Below are 18,233 nucleotides of genomic sequence, written 5' to 3'. Positions count from 1 at the left end.
GTCGTTAAGATTTTTTCCGACAAGTTCAAGGAGTTGACTATGATGAGACTTTCTCACTCGTAGCGATGCTAAGAGTCTGTTGGAATTATATTAGCGATTACTGCATTATTTATGAAATCTTGCAGATAGGATGTCAAAACATTGTTTCCTCGACGATTTTCTTGAGGAAAGGTTGTATGTGATACAACCGGAAGGTTTTGTCAATCCTGAAAGATGCTAATAAGTATGCAAAGCTCCAGCAATCCTTCTAAGGACTGGAGTAAGCATCTCGGAGTTGGAATGTATGCTTTGATGAGATGATCAAAGATTTTGGGTGTATACAAAGTTTATGAGAAACTTGTATTTCCAAAGAAGTGAGTGGGAGCGCTATAGAATTTCTGATGAGTATATGTTGTTGACATATTGTGGATCAGAAATGATGTAGAATTTCTGGAAAGCATATAGGGTTATTTGGAAAGTGTTTTTCAATGGAAAGCCTGGATTAAGCTACTTGAACATTGAGCATCAAGATCTATAAGGATAGATTAAAACGCTTAATGTTACTTTCAAATGAGCACATACCTTGACATGATCTTGAAGGTGTTCAAGATGGATCAGTCAAAGAAGGAGTACTTGCCTGAGTTGTAAGGTATGAAGTTAAGACTTAAAGCTCGACCACGGCAGAAGAAAGAGAAAGGACGAATGTCGTCCCCTATGCTTTTGTCATAGGTTCTATACGGTATGCCATGCTGAGTACCGCACCTGATGTGTGCCTTGCCACATGTCTGGCAAGAGGGTACAAAGGTGATCCAGGAGTGGATCACTAGACAGCGGTCAAAATTGTCCTTTGAGTAATAAGGACATGTTTCTCAGTTATGGAGGTGATAAAGAGTTCGGCGTAAAGAGTTACGTCGATGCAAGCTTAACACCTATCCGGATAGCTCTGAGTAGAGATACCGGATACATATAATGGAGCAACAATTTAGAATAGCTCCAAGTAGAACAATTATTTGTAATGGCTCCAAATGTAGCGTAGTAATTGCATCTACAAGATGGCATAGAAATTTGCGAAGTACATACGAATCTAAATGTTGCAGACCCGTTGACTAAAACCTCTCTCACAAGCAAAACATGATCAAACCCAGAACTCATTGAGTCTTAATCACATGATGATGTGAACTAGTTTAGTGACACTAGTAAACTCTTTGGATGTTGGTCACATGGCGCTGTGACCTGTGAGTGTTAATCACATGGCGATGTGAACTAGATTATTGACTCTAGTGCAAGTGGGAGACTGTTGGAAATATGCCCTAGAGGCAATAATAAATTGATTATTATTATATTTCCTTGTTCATGATAATCGTTTATTATCCATGCTAGAATTGTATTGATAGGAAACTCACGTACATGTGTAAACTCAGGTACATGTGTGGATACATAGACAACACCATGTCCCTAGTAAGCCTCTAGTTGACTAGCTCGTTGATCAATAGATGGTTACGGTTTCCTGACCATGGACATTGGATGTCGTTGATAACGGGATCACATCATTGGGAGAATGATGTGATGGACAAGACCCAATCCTAAGCCTAGCACAAAGATCATGTAGTTCGTATGCTAAAGCTTTTCTAATGTCAAGTATCATTTCCTTAGACCATGAGATTGTGCAACTCCCGGATACCGTAGGAATACTTTGGGTGTGCCAAACGTCACAACGTAACTGGGTGGCTATAAAGGTACACTACAGGTATCTCCGAAAGTGTCTGTTGGGTTGGCACGAATCGAGACTGGGATTTGTCACTCCGTGTAAACGGAGAGGTATCTCTGGGCCCACTCGGTAGGACATCATCATAATGTGCACAATGTGATCAAGGAGTTGATCACGGGATGATGTGTTACGGAACGAGTAAAGAGACTTTCCGGTAACGAGATTGAACAAGGTATCGGGATACCGACGATCGAATCTCGGGCAAGTACAATACCGCTAGACAAAGGGAATTGAATACGGGATTGATCGAATCCTCGACATCGTGGTTCATCCGATGAGATCATCGTGGAACATGTGGGAACCAACATGGGTATCCAGATCCCGCTGTTGGTTATTGACCGGAGAACGTCTCGGTCATGTCTGCATGGTTCCCGAACCCATAGGGTCTACACACTTAAGGTTCGATGACGCTAGGGTTATAAAGGAAGTTTGTATGTGGTTAGCGAATGTTGTTCGGAGTCCCGGATGAGATCCCGGACGTCACGAGGAGTTCCGGAATGGTCCGGAGATAAAGATTTATATATGGAAAGTCCTGTTTTGGTCACCGGAAAAGTTTCGGGTTTTACCGGTAGTGTACCGGGACCACCAGAGGGGTCTGGTGGTCCACCAAGTGGGGCCACCAGCCCCGAGGGCTGCATGGGCCAAGTGTGGGAGGGGACCAGCCCCAGGTGGGCTGGTGCGCCCCCCCCCCCCACCAAGGCCCAAGGCGCCTCCAAGAGGGAAGGGGGGCAAACCCTAGGGCAGATGGGCCCTAAGGCCCACCCCAGGTGCGCCTCCCCCTCTCCCCCTTGTGGCTGCCACCCAGATGGGATCTGGGGGGGCTGCCGCCACCCCTAGGGAGGGAACCCTAGGTGGGGGCGCAGCCCCTCCCCTCCCCCTATATATACTTGACGTTTGGGCTGCCCATACACACGAATTCTTCCCCTGTTGGTGCAGCCCTACCCCTCTCTCCTCCTCGTCTCTTGCGGTGCTTGGCGAAGCCCTGCTGGACTACACACTCCTCCACCACCACCACGCCGTTGTGCTGCTGCTGGATGGAGTCTTCCTCAACCTCTCCCTCTCTCCTTGCTGGATCAATGCATGGGAGACGTCACCGGGCTGTACGTGTGTTGAACGCGGAGGTGCCGTCCGTTCGGCACTAGGATCTCCGGTGATTTGAATCACGACGAGTACGACTCCTTCAACCCCGTTCTCTTGAACGCTTCCGCATAGCGATCTACAAGGGTATGTAGATGCACTCTCCTTCCCCTTGTTGCTGGTTTCTCCATAGATAGATCTTGGTGACACGTAGGAAAATTTTGAATTTCTGCTACGTTCCCCAACAGTCACCTCACCATACAACCACGAATGGAATAAGGCACACCTTAATATGCAATCCTGTATGGTAAAAAGATCCGCCACAACATTCAACCATGCATGGGAAAATATTTTCCATTCAATTGTTCTACTTATATTCAATAAATATTTATAACTACACATAATCAAATATAATAAGTCGTATTTATTTTAGTTCTAGTTCTCATGTTATCAATCGAAAAACCAATCTCCGCCACAATGCGCGGGGTACCCTCTAGCATTGCATAAAACTTGCATGCAACGTCTATGTTGCACTCAATGTTCAAACAGCGAAACAGTAATGATCTAGATTAATCAACTCTAGACAAGTTTTTCCAGAAATTTGACTTTTTTGCAATTTTAAAATGAAATAAAAACAGAAAAAGGGAAAAGTTAAAGAAATCAGGAAAACAAAACATTAAACAGAAAAAGAAAAAGGGAAATGAAACAAATGAAGAAAAACCGGCCGAACAAAACACATAGAAAAACCAGAAGAAAAAACACATAGACAACCGGCTGAGGAGCATCTTTATATGGGTTGACCTGTTTGAAACACACGTGAATTTGCGAAAAATATTTCATGAATATTGTGAATTAAAAAAATCATGAATTCAAAACAAAAACTTACCATTTCAAAAAACATGGATTTTGGAAAAATCACGCATTTGTAAAGAAAGTCATCGATTTTGGAAAAATAGTTCATGACTTTCAAAAGTGCGTAATTTGAAAATTTTTAGCAAGAATGAAGAAATCCCAAAATTGTAAAAAAATCATAATGTTTCATAAAATTTGTACTACATTTTTTTTGAAGAATTTAAGAAAAAAATCATGGATTTGAATAAAATATCACTGAATAAAAAAACAATTTGAGAAGAGTTCATGGATTTGTGAAAAGTTCATGAATTTGATAAAAACGAAAAATGAAATAATATAAACGAAAAAAGAAAAAAATGGAAAGAATACAAAAAAAACATCAATACAATCATTGAAAAGGTTCCAAAAAAACCGACTAACAAAAACCTACATGGGCCATTCCATTTACATTCACAGTGCAGTGGAGGCACGAAATAGGAACTGTGGGCCAGGTGACCGGCGCTTAAGGCGCGGAATATGTACTGCAGGCCGGGGGATATAAAGGAGGACGGCGATCGAAAGTCATATTCTGCTCCCGAGCTCAAATTTTCCCTTATGAACAGTAAATAGAACGAAAAAAGTAAAAACACTCTGAATTTTTTTGTGATAAACTTGGACAAATGTTTTATATGCTTACAGAATTTCAGCACAAAATGACCCTCCTGGAAGGTGTCGCAAAACAAGATCAACACTCTAAAATCTTTTCAAAACTAGTATTTTTGGAACAACGATTTTGTTTTTTTGCCACGACTTCTATGAATGTCATTCCGTGCTGAAATTTTACAACCATACAAAAAATTGTCAAAGTTTGCCACAAAAAAGTTCAGTTTTTTTTATTTTACTGTTTATAAGGGAGCATTTGAGCTCGGGAGTAGATACTCCATGTCCAACGGCGAGGTGCGCATAAGAGGAGGTGGCCGTCGGCAAGTTGAAAGAATAGCCGATCCGTAAAATACGGATCTCGCGTGTTTTTTTTTTCGTCATTTCGGTTCCCTCATATACCTGATTAAAATTAAGCATCTCGATGGATCCCGTAATCCACTGTTTACCACTTGCTAATTACGCAGCGTCGAGCACGAGACCGTGGGAGACGGAGCCTCACCTGCTCAAGACATAGTCAAAGTAGTACAGTGAAGTGATGATTTTTTCTAAGTTTACCCTACATCCTCAAGCTCTAGTTCGTTTTCTTTTTGAGTTTTGTTTCTTTAATGTATTTTTCCGTCCGTTTTCTCCCTAAAATTTACAGAGAAAAATATCTACTGCCCGACAAAACACAGTGAAGTGACTGAACCATATGCGGGGTATTGCTAGATAGTTTCCGAAACCAATTCGAAGTGTCATGCTGCAATGATCCCTACGCGAAAGAACGTTTGAATAGGTGACAAAAGTTGTCCGCAAAACTTCGTTACAAAATTTGTGCGAGAAAATTAATTAATTCCGGAGCCTTGCCACCCTGTCGAGCATCCGGTCGACGGCGATGTCGAAGGCGTCCTTGACAGTCTCCAGCTTCCCCCGGGGATCGGCGTAGACCACCTGCGGGATGAGCCTCACCACCTCCTCCCGCATCCGCGCCACCGTCGCCGCCGGGATCGCCCGGAGCACGGCCTCGATGCTCGCCGTGCCCGCCCGGACGCCGGCCTCCGGGATGAACACCGAGTACTTGGCGTGGTCCTCGGGGAGGTGCCACCTGTACTGCAGGTGCGCCGACGCCGGGTGGAAGAAGACCGGGATGCACCCGGCCACCATCGCGTCAAACACCCACCGCCGCGTGTACGACGGGGGCGAGCCGCCTGGCGGTGGATGCAGGCAGAAGGTCGCGCTCTGGAGCAGCCGCATGGCCTTGACAGGGGAGTGGCACTCACCGTGGTCGGTCCCGGTAGCGCAGTCCGGGTCCGGCGGCAGGTGCCCACACGCGTCCGACGCCTTGCACTGGGCCATGACATGGTCGTGGATGGTCGCCGTTGCTGCCTTCTCCGTCCCCCGCGGCTTGCCGGAGACGAACGCCATGAGCCACTTCCGCTGCAGGCCGCGCACCCTGTCCTGCCACCGGAACACGTCGGCGTCGGTCCTGGGGTGGAAGTAGGTCGGGTACGGCACGGCGAACTCGCTCGCGTTCGGCGCCAGCGACGACTCCAAGACGAGCACCGACAGGTTCCGGCCAACCGGCCTGGCGAGGAGGTTCGTGCCCCAGTTCGGGCCGCCGGAGTTGCCGCCATCCCTCGCCAGGTCCCGCGCCGTCCTCCCGGCGACGAGGAAATTGTCGTGGCCGTCCTGGGGCCGTTGCTGATCGTACAGGAGCCGCCACTTGAGCCACTCCGCCAGGTCGACCGACGCGGCGTCCCGCGTCACGTTGTCCTGGCCGGCGTAGCGGGCGAAGTCGAGGGCGGCGTAGAACGGCACGAAGACGGCGGTGGCCACGGCGGTGTGGTTGGTGAGGCACTCGTACTGCTTCATCCGGTTGTGGAAGATGATGTCGAGGGCGAGCTGGCGCGTGCCGTACCACCCGTCCTCGCCGGTGAGCACGCCGTCGGCCGGGTCGGCGAGCGGCGGGCCGAGGCCGGCGTTGTCGATGGACTCGCACGCGCCCGCGGGCCAGCGCCCATCGCCGCGGCAGGCGTCGCGCGTCATGTCGGTGTTGAAGCGCGGCGGCAGCTTGCACACGTGGATGTACCGTCCCCGGCACGGGTCGTCCAGCTGTGAGAAACGGTAGTAGAGGAAGAAGGTTACCGCGAGGACGGCAGCGAAGCACAGCCGCCGGAATGAGCCGGCCACCGCCTTCTCCTTGGCTCCGGCGACGGCCCGGCGCGACCGCCCTTTGGGCGCGCCGGGTTTGGCTAGCTGACGCATCCCGAAGCGTGAAAAATGGGCAGACGCTATTGACCGCCAGTGCTGTAATTTGTGAACTGTTGGTGGTAAGATGGGATGCTACGAGAGCCTATAGAAACGTCGATGTGTCACTTTGTGACTCATAGTCGTTTGACCGAGAAGATCGATGTTATGTTAGGCATCCACCATGCTACATGGATTCATTGCTTGTTTGATACTACTGCACACGGGACAGAGATTAGCGTTGACACCAGGGTGATAAATGCGTAGTCAGGATCTCCACGTTAATTGCCACTCGAGTAACCTGATTATTTGTCGTGCCATTTCTACCAAGGTACTAGTACATTCCTACCAGTAGCCCTACCAGTAGCGCAGAGTAAGAAAAACTCGAGCTTGACAGGGCTTCGATTTAGGGTTTGATTTGGTGATAGTTCAGTTTGACTTAGGGTTTGATTTATTCATTGAAGGCATAATACCATAAAATATTATGATATGTATGATATATTAATCTAATGACTTTCAACTGCGGGAGCCAACGCTCAACTGTACTGTAGAACCCAATCTAGAAAGATAACCTCATTATTTTTGGATGCAACTTGGCCACACCGGCTATTCGAGGCAATACGCACGGTTAAAATTAAACAGTCTTGCTAAGTCTCAGTTGATGCTATATTCATAAGATTTTCCATTGAGATTCATGCAAATTTTTTTTTAGTTTTTTTCTCGCTTGCTTATGTAACTTGACTGAGACCTAGCCACACTCAAAATTAAGAACAGATTGGATGGGTCGTACGAACACGGAAATCGTCAAACAGTACAAGGCATACATTTGTTACACAAGGATCGATCACGCGTACACCGTACAACGATCAACACACAGACACATCTTGCAAGCTGGACTGGCCGGGGAAAGTAGGGTTTTTTTTCACCTTGCAAGCTTTGACTGGGCGGTGAGAGTGAGACGCACAGGATGCTTACAGAGTTAGAGGTCGACGACCTTGAAGTGGCCTCGGTTCTTGACGATGACGTCGTACATGTGGACGGAGCGGAAGCGCGCGAAGTCTCGCGGGAGCGAGATGAGGTCGAGGCTGCCGTCGCGGCGGTGGAGCTGCACGACGGCGCGGTCCTCGTAGTAGCGCTCCCATCCCAGCGACGCCAGCCGCCGCTCCAGCGCCCGCAGCGACCGCATCGTCTCGTTCGCCGGCACGTACACCAGCGCCTTCCGGCTCGACGCCTCCCGCTCCAGCTCCATCACCCCGTCCTTCCGGAACACCCACACGCCGCCCGCCGCCATCGATGAGGTGCCGGTGTTTCTGGCTAGCTCCAGCGTCGCATGCGGCTCCTGCGGACTGAGTGAGGCGCATGTCTAAATATAAAATCGTCGTCGTCGCCATTGCCGTTGCACGGCGGAGTACTACGTACCAATAATGCAAGGCAGTAAGTAACGTGGGCCAGCGTATGCACAGGAGGTCGAGGGGCTTCACGTGGACGCTAGCTAGCTAGCTAGCTGCAACTTTACCCCGGCCCAATCCGGGCATCGTTTGTAGTTTCCAATTCGAGCTGCCAACTTCCGCCACAAGCCCCGACGAGTCGACAACGATATCATTGCTCCTGAGCAAATGCTATTCTTAAAGCATTTCGCCGACCCTCGTACTGCCGCGTAACAGTCCGAACCGCACGATGTGGATATGTTTTGCCATTCAACACAGTTGTGCCGCATCACTGCCACGTCTTGACTAATTTGGCAAACCAAAAAACCCTGCGGCCCCGTTCAAAAAGGTCAGCAGTGCTGCTCCAGAGCATCAGTGCCGCATTCATGCCGGCTCAGAGCGACATGACCTCTCATAACGCTCAGGACATCAAAAACGGCGCGCCGGCCGCGCCTCTTCCTGGTGCATGTGGCTGCCCGTTCAAACAATAGCCCGTCCGTTTGCCTGCCTACATTTAACATTTGTGTGTTTGCCGAGAAACGATGAACCGACGCCACCCGTTCGTCCGTCTACCACCCGTCATTAATTACGTCGCCGGTTGCCTTGTCATCTCCCTGCTATAGAAACTGTAGGTCCGGCCATAGCCGCATCCATTATCCTCCACTCCCTTCCTCCTCTCTGCAACATGCCCTCCATCAGGGGTGGACCTAGGAGGAAAATGTCCCGGTGTTCCAGTATAGTCCCATCACATATGCATGGATATCAAGTAATGTTATATAGCCATGCATAAAAATTAAAACTCAATAGTTAAAAATGTTCAACAATGAAATGCTTACCAAGTGGGTAAAATAAATCGTTTCATTTGAGATACTAGTTGATTATATACCGTAGAATAATAATAGTAGTAGAGCATAAAAGACTCCAAACTATGAAAACAAAGATGATTGTTAAAATTGGAAAATCGCTCCAAAACTAAAATATCACAGTAATCTAATTTGCAAATAGATATGAACCACTATAAAAATTGAGATGTCATAGAAATAGAATTCTCAAACAGATGTGAATTACTCCAAAAAATAGAAATTCACAATAATCCAATTGGATGGCAATAATTAGATGGAATAGATGCATGAAGGGATGATCGAGTTGCCTTTGCCGTAATGTTTCTCCAGCGATCTAGCAACTCCGGACCTGCTAATGTCCCTAGTCTGTGTAGGGACGAATTCGTGTGCTCTTGAGTAATACAATCTTTTTACCCCGCAAAAAAAAAAAAAACTCCGGCATGCCGCAAGGTGTGCGGCGGGTTGCCGAACAGGAATCAGGCAGAGGACCCCGCAAAAAAAAAAAGAATCAGGCAGAGGAGGGGAGAAACCAGTAGGAGACAGGCCCACGACACGTCATTCAGTCAGATTTTCTTAGGGGCACTCAATCAATCAGACTGATCACGTATTAGTTGACCACATGGGCCGTCAGATCAGATGGGTGTAGCCGGTGTCCATCGATACCTTTTACCGGTGTCACACGACTACTTGCGCTACTTATATGTCGTCTCAAACAAAAAAACTTGCGCTACTTAGATACACGTAATCACAAAAATTACCCGGTGTCCTGTGATACCGGTTAGCCTGTGATACCGGTTAGCCTGTGATACCGGTTGCGTGTACGTAGGTCCGTCCCAGCCCTCCATGGCCTCCTCAAACTCCAAAGCTATCTGGGACGGCCAATCATCCGAGAAGAAAAAGGAAATCACCTCATTGCAGCCGGCTGGCAGGCCGACAGACAGACGGAGACCGGCGCTGCAGATGTCTCAATGAAGGACATGGCCGAGGACGAGCCGGCGCCACCCTCACCGTTACATGCCGGTAACTCCATCAACGAGACTCGTGCCCACTACGCGGACATGGTATTGGAGGAGCGGGAGGCCAAGTTCCGGCAGACGCAAGCTGACCAGACGTACAACCTCCACCTCCTCATCGAGCACCGACGCGCAGAGGAGCAACTCGCCGCCGGCACGACCATAGTGCTGGACGTGGGCATGGCCGAGCAGGAGGCACTGGTTGACTCCTACTGCACGACCCGCGAAACCCGCCATGACCGCTAGTGGTACATCCAGTATCAAGTGGATTTACAGGATGCTTACAAGGAGATGGACGAGACGACAGATGAGATGTTCGGCAAGAGGGACAACGTGAAGGACATCGTCAGCTCCGCCACGGTCGCGCCCCCACCGCCACGACCATGAAGTTGGCACGTCCACGAGCACCGCCGGCAACCAGGAAGAGTAGAGCATGGGAGCTTGCCGGCACTCGGGTCCCAGGAAGGCCACCACTCCTCCTCTCCCGTTGAAGCCAAGCTGGTTGAGATCAACATTGTCAGCCGATTAGTCGCTCAAACTGCGGAGGCAGAGCTGGAGACTATGAAGGCGGAGCTGGAGCTACATTTTCGCGGTGGTCACACATGGGCAGACGCCAACGATCATTTAGATTAGGTTTATATTAGAGCCAGGTTTAGTTAAAATATGTCCGAATATTATGAATTTCGTTCGTTTATACAAAATCCAGCCTGTTTTCATGAATTTTGTCCGTTTTGTTCAAATCTTGTTTCAGTTGTATCCGGATAGCATTGGATGGCCGGCTCCCGCATCCATGTTCGAGGACTGATTCTCCCTATTCACGGACGGACGCGGGAAAAAATTTGAGAATCGGCATTAGAGATGCCCTTACACATTGGTTTTACCAAACTCTTACACATCACTTCAATCTGCGTTCAGTTGTTCCCCAATTCTTTTCTTGACGGTTATTGGTTATCTCACAGCACGTAGCATTTCCGTGGAATCGGTTCCTAGGAATAGCAATTTTGATTGCTCCTGTTAGCCACCCAATACGTTTTCAGCCTCAATGCACGAACATGGGGCCAGCTGGGCCACGTCAGTTACTCATAGCCAGCATATGTACGCACAGTTGGACATTGAAACACAAGGGTTTAATTAACATAAACAAACACACAAAAAACGATCAAGATTCAATCGTAACGAGTATAGCTTGTCACTCTAGTACTTTTTTTTTCTTTGCGAAATAGTCACTCTAGTACTCGAGACGGGCACGAACTCGGATAATACCATACACATAGTACAATAGATATATTGTTAGTATACTCACAACGATATACCAGCCGTATAGTGAATTAGCATGCACACAGAGCTTAAGGTTGCAAGCTTAACTGACCGGGAAAGCAGTGGTTGCGTACGTGAGTATACTACTACTACAGACTACTAGTAGATGTTAGAGGTCGAGGACCTTGAAGTGGCCTCGGTTCTTGACGACGACGTCGTACATGTGGGTGGAGCGGAGCTGCGCAAAGTCCCGCGGGAGCGAGATGAGGTCGAGGCTGCCGTCGCGGCGGTGGAGCTGCACCACGTCGCGGTTCTCGTAGTAGCGCTCCCAGCCGTGCGCGCCGAGGCGCTGCTCCAGCGCCTGCAGCGACCGCATCGTCTCGTTCGCCGGCACGTACACCAGCGCCTTGTTCCCCGGCCCGCTCCGGCTCGACGTCGACCCGGCCGCGCTCTCCAGCTCCATCACCCCGTCCTTCCGGAACACCCACACGCCTCCGTCCGCCATGGTCGGTCTCTCTGGCTAGCTCTAGTGTGGCGACTGTTGGTGCGTGCGTGAGGCACATGTTTAAATATATTATCATGGTCGCCGTTGCCGTTGCCGTCGCCGTCGACGTGGCGCGGTGGCTTGCGTACCAATAATGCACGCCAATCATCATGAGCATGGGCCAAGGAACGTACAGGGGGCGTGCACGACGCGGTCATGGGGCCTCCATTGCACGCTAGCTAGCTAGCTAGCTGCAACTTGGCCCCGGGGCTAATCTGGGGCAACCGCGTAGTTGCCAAATCGAGCAGGTGGTGGCCGGCTGCCGAGATATGCATTCGGAAAAGATATGGAGGTGATGGCGCGCGGCAACAGTACCGCGCGCATGTGATACGTGCACCTAGGCCCTAGCTCGAATATGCATGCGTGCGTCTTTCAACGATGTCGAGTGGAGTAGGTAGCGTGTGAGGATGGTATAAGAATGCGGAAAAGATCAGGTACAGAAGACATAATATCCAGACATATTATAAAGCTTCATCAAAAGTAGTACTTTCTCCGTTTCTTTTTGTCTGCATATAAGATTTGATTAAAGTCAAACTTTATCAATTTTGACTAAATTTATAGAAAAGAATATCAAGATTCACAATATGAAATCAATATTGTTAGATGCATCATGAAATTAGTTTTCGTACCATATAGCTTGATTATTGTAGATGTTGATATTTTTTCCAATAAAATTGGTCAAACTTTATAAGTTTGACTTTGACCAAATTTTATATGCGGGCTTTAAAGAAACGGAGGGAGTACAAAGCACTCCAAAAATAATAATGACTACACCGAGGACCCTGGACCATCGAACGAGCCGCTGAAGTGTCGTTGTCGCTGCTCCCGTACTGAAGTCGGTGTGGCATTGCCAATGATAGCTGATAAGTCTTTGTGCATGCGCCCCTAAGGAACAACGCCCTAAGCTGTTGTTGTCGTCGTTGAATCCTTAAACTAATCTAAAGAACCTGACACAAAATTTCGTTCTCGCACACATACAACAAGAAACCTTAACCTTGCCGCCAAGAGGAGCCTACAAGAATCTACGCTGAAGCTTCATCTTTTTTTTTTGAGAACTAGGAAACATGCCCGTGCATTGCAACAAGAATATTCACATTATGAAAAGCACACCATGTATAAGGCGTGCGAATCGGGGTGTGCAGTCTGTAGAAATAAAAGAACTTTTGAGAATTTTCAAGCTAGAACGTTTGCCGGCCTGTCTTCATTGGCTTTTGCTAGGCGACCGGTGTCATATCTATATAACGCTAAAATATCCGATGCAAGAACATCAAACTATAATAGGAGCAATTTAGTAATAGGTATCTAAAAATAAGTGGCATGAACATTTAAAGTTTGTTTCCTTGATGCAGTGAAATCTTCCGTAGACATGCGTATAGCAACTTCTGACTTGTATATATAAGAAAAACTCTATTTGTAGGTTTATAGTTAAATGTCGGTGCATTGCAACAGACAACAATGTTGATAAATAAATTAAATAGACGATACAACTAAAACCTTCAGAACATAGATGTATGGTTTGATAATCATGTTTAAGCAATTTCACCGACCAGATTGTGAATAACTATTTGACATCATAATTTCGCCGATCAATCAGTGATTCCGGAATGAACTTTACACATAAAATATTATCATATAACAATCACGTTTAAGCAATTTCATTGACCATGACGACTTAATATGTAACTATTTGATATCACGGCTGATTCAATTCCTTTCTGTAACACATGATTACCAAGCAGTACGTTAAACAACACACATGACTCCCACAGTGAAGGTGGTCTGCACAAAATAAGTCTCTGCTAATTTGAATGAAAGCACGTAATTTTTTTAGCCACCTCAAGACTAACTAATGTCAGTAAATAAAGCAAGCGATTGCACCTCCCGGTTGAGCCATGCATGCATGCTCGTAATTTACTTAGATACCTTTTTTTAGAAAAAAAGGATGTACCCCCGGCCTTTAAATCTGAACGATGCATACAACTATATTATTAATTATTCACAAAGACCATATAGGGTGATACATCAATAAGCCTGAAATCGCCATCTTGGCAACGCTGTTGCTACTCCTATCCCCTTGATGAAGGCGTGCCAAATGTCACCTCCATCTTCCTTCGATCCATCCTCAGAGCAGAACTGATGCACCGACATTGCTAGGCTTCTCTGCCATCAACGCCACCATAATGCCAGACAACTTCCTCCTCCTGCGCGAGTCCATCTTCAATACGCGCCCATCGCTGAACCTCCGCGGTGCCATGCCGACGGGATCTGTCGCCGGCCTTGCGGTAGATGTAACACCACTCCTCTTGTCCCCTCCAGCCAGCACGTGCTCCAAAACGATGCCCCCAAGAGGGACAACGGCATCGAAGGTGCCATCATCGTCCGATCCGGTAGACCCAGATCTAGGGTTTCCCCCGAAGCATCACGAGTGGGGTGCCATGACCTACAACAACGATGCCTCAAGAAGGGAACGGTGTCATAGACGCCGCCATCGTCCGCCATGACCGTAGTCGGCGCGATTTTCACCGGAAATCACGGCCCCCCGATCTCGCAGCTAACTGAAATCGAACGGAGCTTCCGTGAAGACCAAAGCCGCCGTCGGCACGCCGGCAGGGAGCCTCCGGCCGCCCCTCACCGGTTGCCACGCCGGGGCGGATATGGACGGTACGCCAGTGCTACATATTGAGCACTTCGTTGGTTTTCCCTTGAAGAGGAAAGGGTCATGCAGCAAAGTAGCGTAAGTATTTCCCTTAGTTTTTGAGAACCAATGTATCAATCCAGTAGGAGATCACGCTCGAGTCCCACGCACCTACACAAACAAATAGGAACCTCGCAACCAACGTGATAAAGGGGTTGTCAATCCCTTCACGGTCACTTACGAGAGTGAGATCTGATAAGATAATATTTTTAGTATTTTTATGATAAAGATGCAAAGTAAAATAAACGGCAAAATAAATAACTAAGTGTTGTTAGATTAATATGATGGAAGATAGACCCGGGGGCCATAGGTTTCACTAGTGGCTTCTCTCAAGAGTATAAGTATTACGGTGGGTAAACGAATTACTGTCGAGCAATTGATAGAATTGAGCATATTTATGAGAATATCTAGGTATGATCATATATATAGGCATCACGTCCGTGACAAGTAGACCGAAACAATTCTTCATCTACTACTATTACTCCACACATCGACCGCTATCCAGCATGCATCTAGAGTATTAAGTTCATAAGAACAGAGTAACGCCTTAAGAAAGATGACATGATGTAGAGGGATAAACTCATGAAATATGATATAAACCCCATCTTTTTATCCTCGATGGCAACAATACAATACGTGTCGGTTCCCTTTCTGTCACTGGGATCGAGCACCGCAAGATTGAACCCAAAGCTAAGCACTTCTCCCATTGGAAGAAAGATCAATCTAGTAGGCCAAACCAAACTGATAATTCGAAGAGACTTGCAAAGATAAACCAATCATACATAAAATAATTCAGAGGAGAATCAAATATTCTTCATAGATAAACTAGACCATAAACCCACAATTCATCGGATCTCGACAAACACACCACAAAAGAAGATTACATCGAATAGATCTCCAAGAAGATCGAGGAAAACTTTGTATTGAGATCCAAAGAGAGAGAAGAAGCCATCTAGCTAATAACTATGGACCCGTAGGTCTGAAATAAACTACTCACACATCACCGGAGAGGCCATGGAGTTGATGTAGAGGCCCTCCGTGATCAATGCCCCCTCCGGCGGAGCTCCGGAAAAGGCCCCGAGATGGGATCTCTCGGGTACAGAAGGTTGCGGCGGTGGAATTAGGTTTTCGTTGTGCTCCTGGATGTTTGGGGGGTACGTGGATATATATGTAGGAGGAAGAAGTACGTCGGTGGAGCAACGAGGGGCCCACGAGGGTGGAGGGCGCGCCCTGATAACCCACAAGTATAGGGGATCGCAACAATTTTCGAGGGTAGAGTATTCAACCCAAATTTATTGATTTGACACAAGGGGAGCCAAAGAATATTCTCAAGTATTAGCAGCTGAGTTGTCAATTCAACCACACCTGTAAACTTAGTATCTGTAGCAAAGTGTTTAGTAGCAAAATAATATGATAGTAATGGTAATGGTGGTAAAAGGTAACGATAGCAAAAGTAATATTTTTGGTGTTTTATAGTGATGATAGCAATAGCAACGGAAAAGTAAATAAGCGAAGAACAATATATGGAAAGCTCGTAGGCAATGGATCGGTGATGGAGAATTATGCCGGATGCGGTTCATCATGTAACAGTCATAACCTAGGGTGACACAGAACTAGCTCCAGTTCATCAATGTAATGTAGGCATGTATTCCGAATATAGTCATACGTGCTTATGGAAAAGAACTTGCATGCCATCTTTGTCCAACCCTCCCGTGGCAGCAGGGTCCTAGCGGAAACTAAGGGATATTAAGGTCTCCTTTTAATAGAGTACCAGAACAAAGCATTAACACATAGTGAATACATGAACTCCTCAAACTACGGTCATCACCGGTAAGTATCCCGATTATTGTCACTTCGGGGTTAACGGATCATAACACATAATAGATGACTATAGAATTGCAAGATAGGATCAAGAACTCTCATATATTGATGACAACATAATAGGTTCAGATCTGAAATCATGTCACTCGGGCCCTAGTGACAAGCAGTAAGCATAGCAAAGTCATAGCAACATCAGTCTCAGAACATAATGGATACTCGGGATCAAACCCTAACAAAACTAACTCGATTACATGATAAATCTCATCCAACCCATCACCGTTCAGCAAGCCTACAATGGAATTACTCACGCACGGCGGCGATCATCATGAAATTGGTGATGGAGGATGGTTGATGATGACGATGGCGACGGATTCCCCTCTCCAGAGCCCCGAACGAACTCCAGATCAACCCTCCCAAGAGAGTTTAGGGCTTGGCGGCAGCTCCGTATCGTAAAACGTGATGAATCCTTCTCCCTGGTTTTTTTCTCCCCGAAAGTGAATATATGGAGTCAGGGTTGAGGTCGATGGAGCATCAGGGGGCCCACGAGGCAGGGGGCGCGCCCAGGGGGGTAGGGCGCGCCCCCACCCTGGTGGACAGGTGGAGGCCCCCCTGACGTGGATCTTCCTTCCAGTATTTTTTATATTCCAAAATAATTCTCCGTTGATTTTCAGGTCATTCCGAGAACTTTTCTTTCTGCACAAAAATAACACCATGGCAATTCTGCTCAAAACAGCATTAGTCCGGGTTAGTTCTATTCAAATCATGCAAGTTAGAGTCCAAAACAAGGGCAGAAGTGTTTGGAAAAGTAGATATGACGGAGACGTATCGACTCCCCCAAGCTTAAACCTTTGCTTGTCCTCAAGCAATTCAGTTGATAAACTAAAAGTGATAAAGAAAAACTTTTACAAACTCTGTTTGCTCTTGTTGTTGTAAATATGTAAAGCCAGCATTCAAGTTTTCAGCAAAGATTATGAACTAACCATATTCATAATAACATTTAGGTCTCATGTTTACTCATATCAATGGCATAATCAACTAGCGAGCAATAATAATAAATCTCGGATCACAACACTTTCTCAGAACAATCATAATATGATATAACAGGATGGTATCTCGCTAGCCCTTTCTGAGACCACAAAATATAAATGCAGAGCACCTTTAAAGATCAAGGACTAACTAGACATTGTAATTCATGGTAAAAGAGATCTAGTCAGGTCATACTCAATGTAAACTAACAGTAATGAATGCAAATGACAGTGGTGCTCTCCAACTGGTGCTTTTTGATAAGAGGATGATGACTCAGCATAAAAGTAAATAGATAGGCACTTCGCAGAGGGAAGCAGTGATTTGTAGAGGTGCCAGAGCTCGGTTTTGAAATATATATGAATAATATTTTTAGCGGTATACTTTCATTGTCAACATAACAACCGAGAGATGGCGATATCTTCCATGCTACACACATTATAGGCGGTTCCCAAACAAAATGGTAAAGTTTATACTCCCCATCCACCAACAAGCATCAATCCATGGCTTGCTCGAAACAACGAGTGCTCCAACTAACAAGAGTCCTGGGGGAGTTTTGTTTGCAGTTATTTTGATTTGATTTGCATAAAGCATGGGACTGGGCATCCCGGTGACCATCCATTTTCTCGTGAGTGAGGAGCGGAGTCCACTCCTCTTGAGAATAACCCGCCTAACATGGAAGATACGGACAACCCTAGTTGATACAACCCTAGAAGACTGGGAAGCAACCAGCTAGAGAGTGACAACAGTCATGAACATGCATTAAAATTAATCAACACCGAATGCAAGCATGAGTAGGATATAATGCACCATGAACATAAATATTGTAGAGGCTATGTTGATTTTGTTTCAACTACATGCGTGAACATGTGCCAAGTCAAGCCACTCGAATTGTTCAAAAGAGGATACCACCCTATCATACCACATCACAACCATTTTAATAGCATGTTGGCACGCAAGGTAAACCATTATAGGATCCTAGCTAATTAAGCATGGCATAAGCAACTATAATCTCTAATTGTCATTGCAAACATGTTTATTCATAATAGGCTGAATCAGGAATGATG

At 46.7% G+C, this 18,233-nt stretch overlaps 3 protein-coding genes across 3 annotated transcripts; all 3 read right to left on the bottom strand.

Annotated features, from left to right (window-relative positions):
• Positions 1-4,997: 4,997 nt before the first annotated feature.
• On the bottom strand, positions 4,998-7,227 carry LOC125552879 (xyloglucan galactosyltransferase KATAMARI1 homolog). The gene has a single exon (XM_048716586.1). It carries the CDS (start codon positions 6,560-6,562, stop codon positions 5,147-5,149), a length of 1,416 nt encoding a protein of 471 aa, XP_048572543.1. The 5' UTR covers positions 6,563-7,227; the 3' UTR covers positions 4,998-5,146.
• Positions 7,228-7,424: 197 nt separating this feature from the next.
• LOC125552880 (flowering-promoting factor 1-like protein 5) lies at positions 7,425-7,919 on the bottom strand. Its single transcript, XM_048716587.1, has one exon. It carries the CDS (start codon positions 7,833-7,835, stop codon positions 7,524-7,526), a length of 312 nt encoding a protein of 103 aa, XP_048572544.1. The 5' UTR covers positions 7,836-7,919; the 3' UTR covers positions 7,425-7,523.
• Positions 7,920-10,991: 3,072 nt separating this feature from the next.
• On the bottom strand, positions 10,992-11,638 carry LOC125554246 (flowering-promoting factor 1-like protein 5). The gene has a single exon (XM_048717825.1). It carries the CDS (start codon positions 11,586-11,588, stop codon positions 11,253-11,255), a length of 336 nt encoding a protein of 111 aa, XP_048573782.1. The 5' UTR covers positions 11,589-11,638; the 3' UTR covers positions 10,992-11,252.
• Between the last annotated feature and the right edge of the window lie 6,595 nt (positions 11,639-18,233).

This window comes from Triticum urartu, chromosome 4 (assembly GCF_003073215.2).
Source record: "Triticum urartu cultivar G1812 chromosome 4, Tu2.1, whole genome shotgun sequence".
NCBI classification, from domain to species: domain Eukaryota; kingdom Viridiplantae; phylum Streptophyta; class Magnoliopsida; order Poales; family Poaceae; genus Triticum; species Triticum urartu.
This window is presented reverse-complemented; position numbering and strand designations above follow the sequence as displayed.

Coding starts and splice junctions, on each gene's coding strand:
- LOC125552879 (XM_048716586.1), bottom strand. CDS start 6,562: ATGCGTCAGCTAGCCAAACCCGGCGCGCCCAAAGGGCGGTCGCGCCGG.
- LOC125552880 (XM_048716587.1), bottom strand. CDS start 7,835: ATGGCGGCGGGCGGCGTGTGGGTGTTCCGGAAGGACGGGGTGATGGAG.
- LOC125554246 (XM_048717825.1), bottom strand. CDS start 11,588: ATGGCGGACGGAGGCGTGTGGGTGTTCCGGAAGGACGGGGTGATGGAG.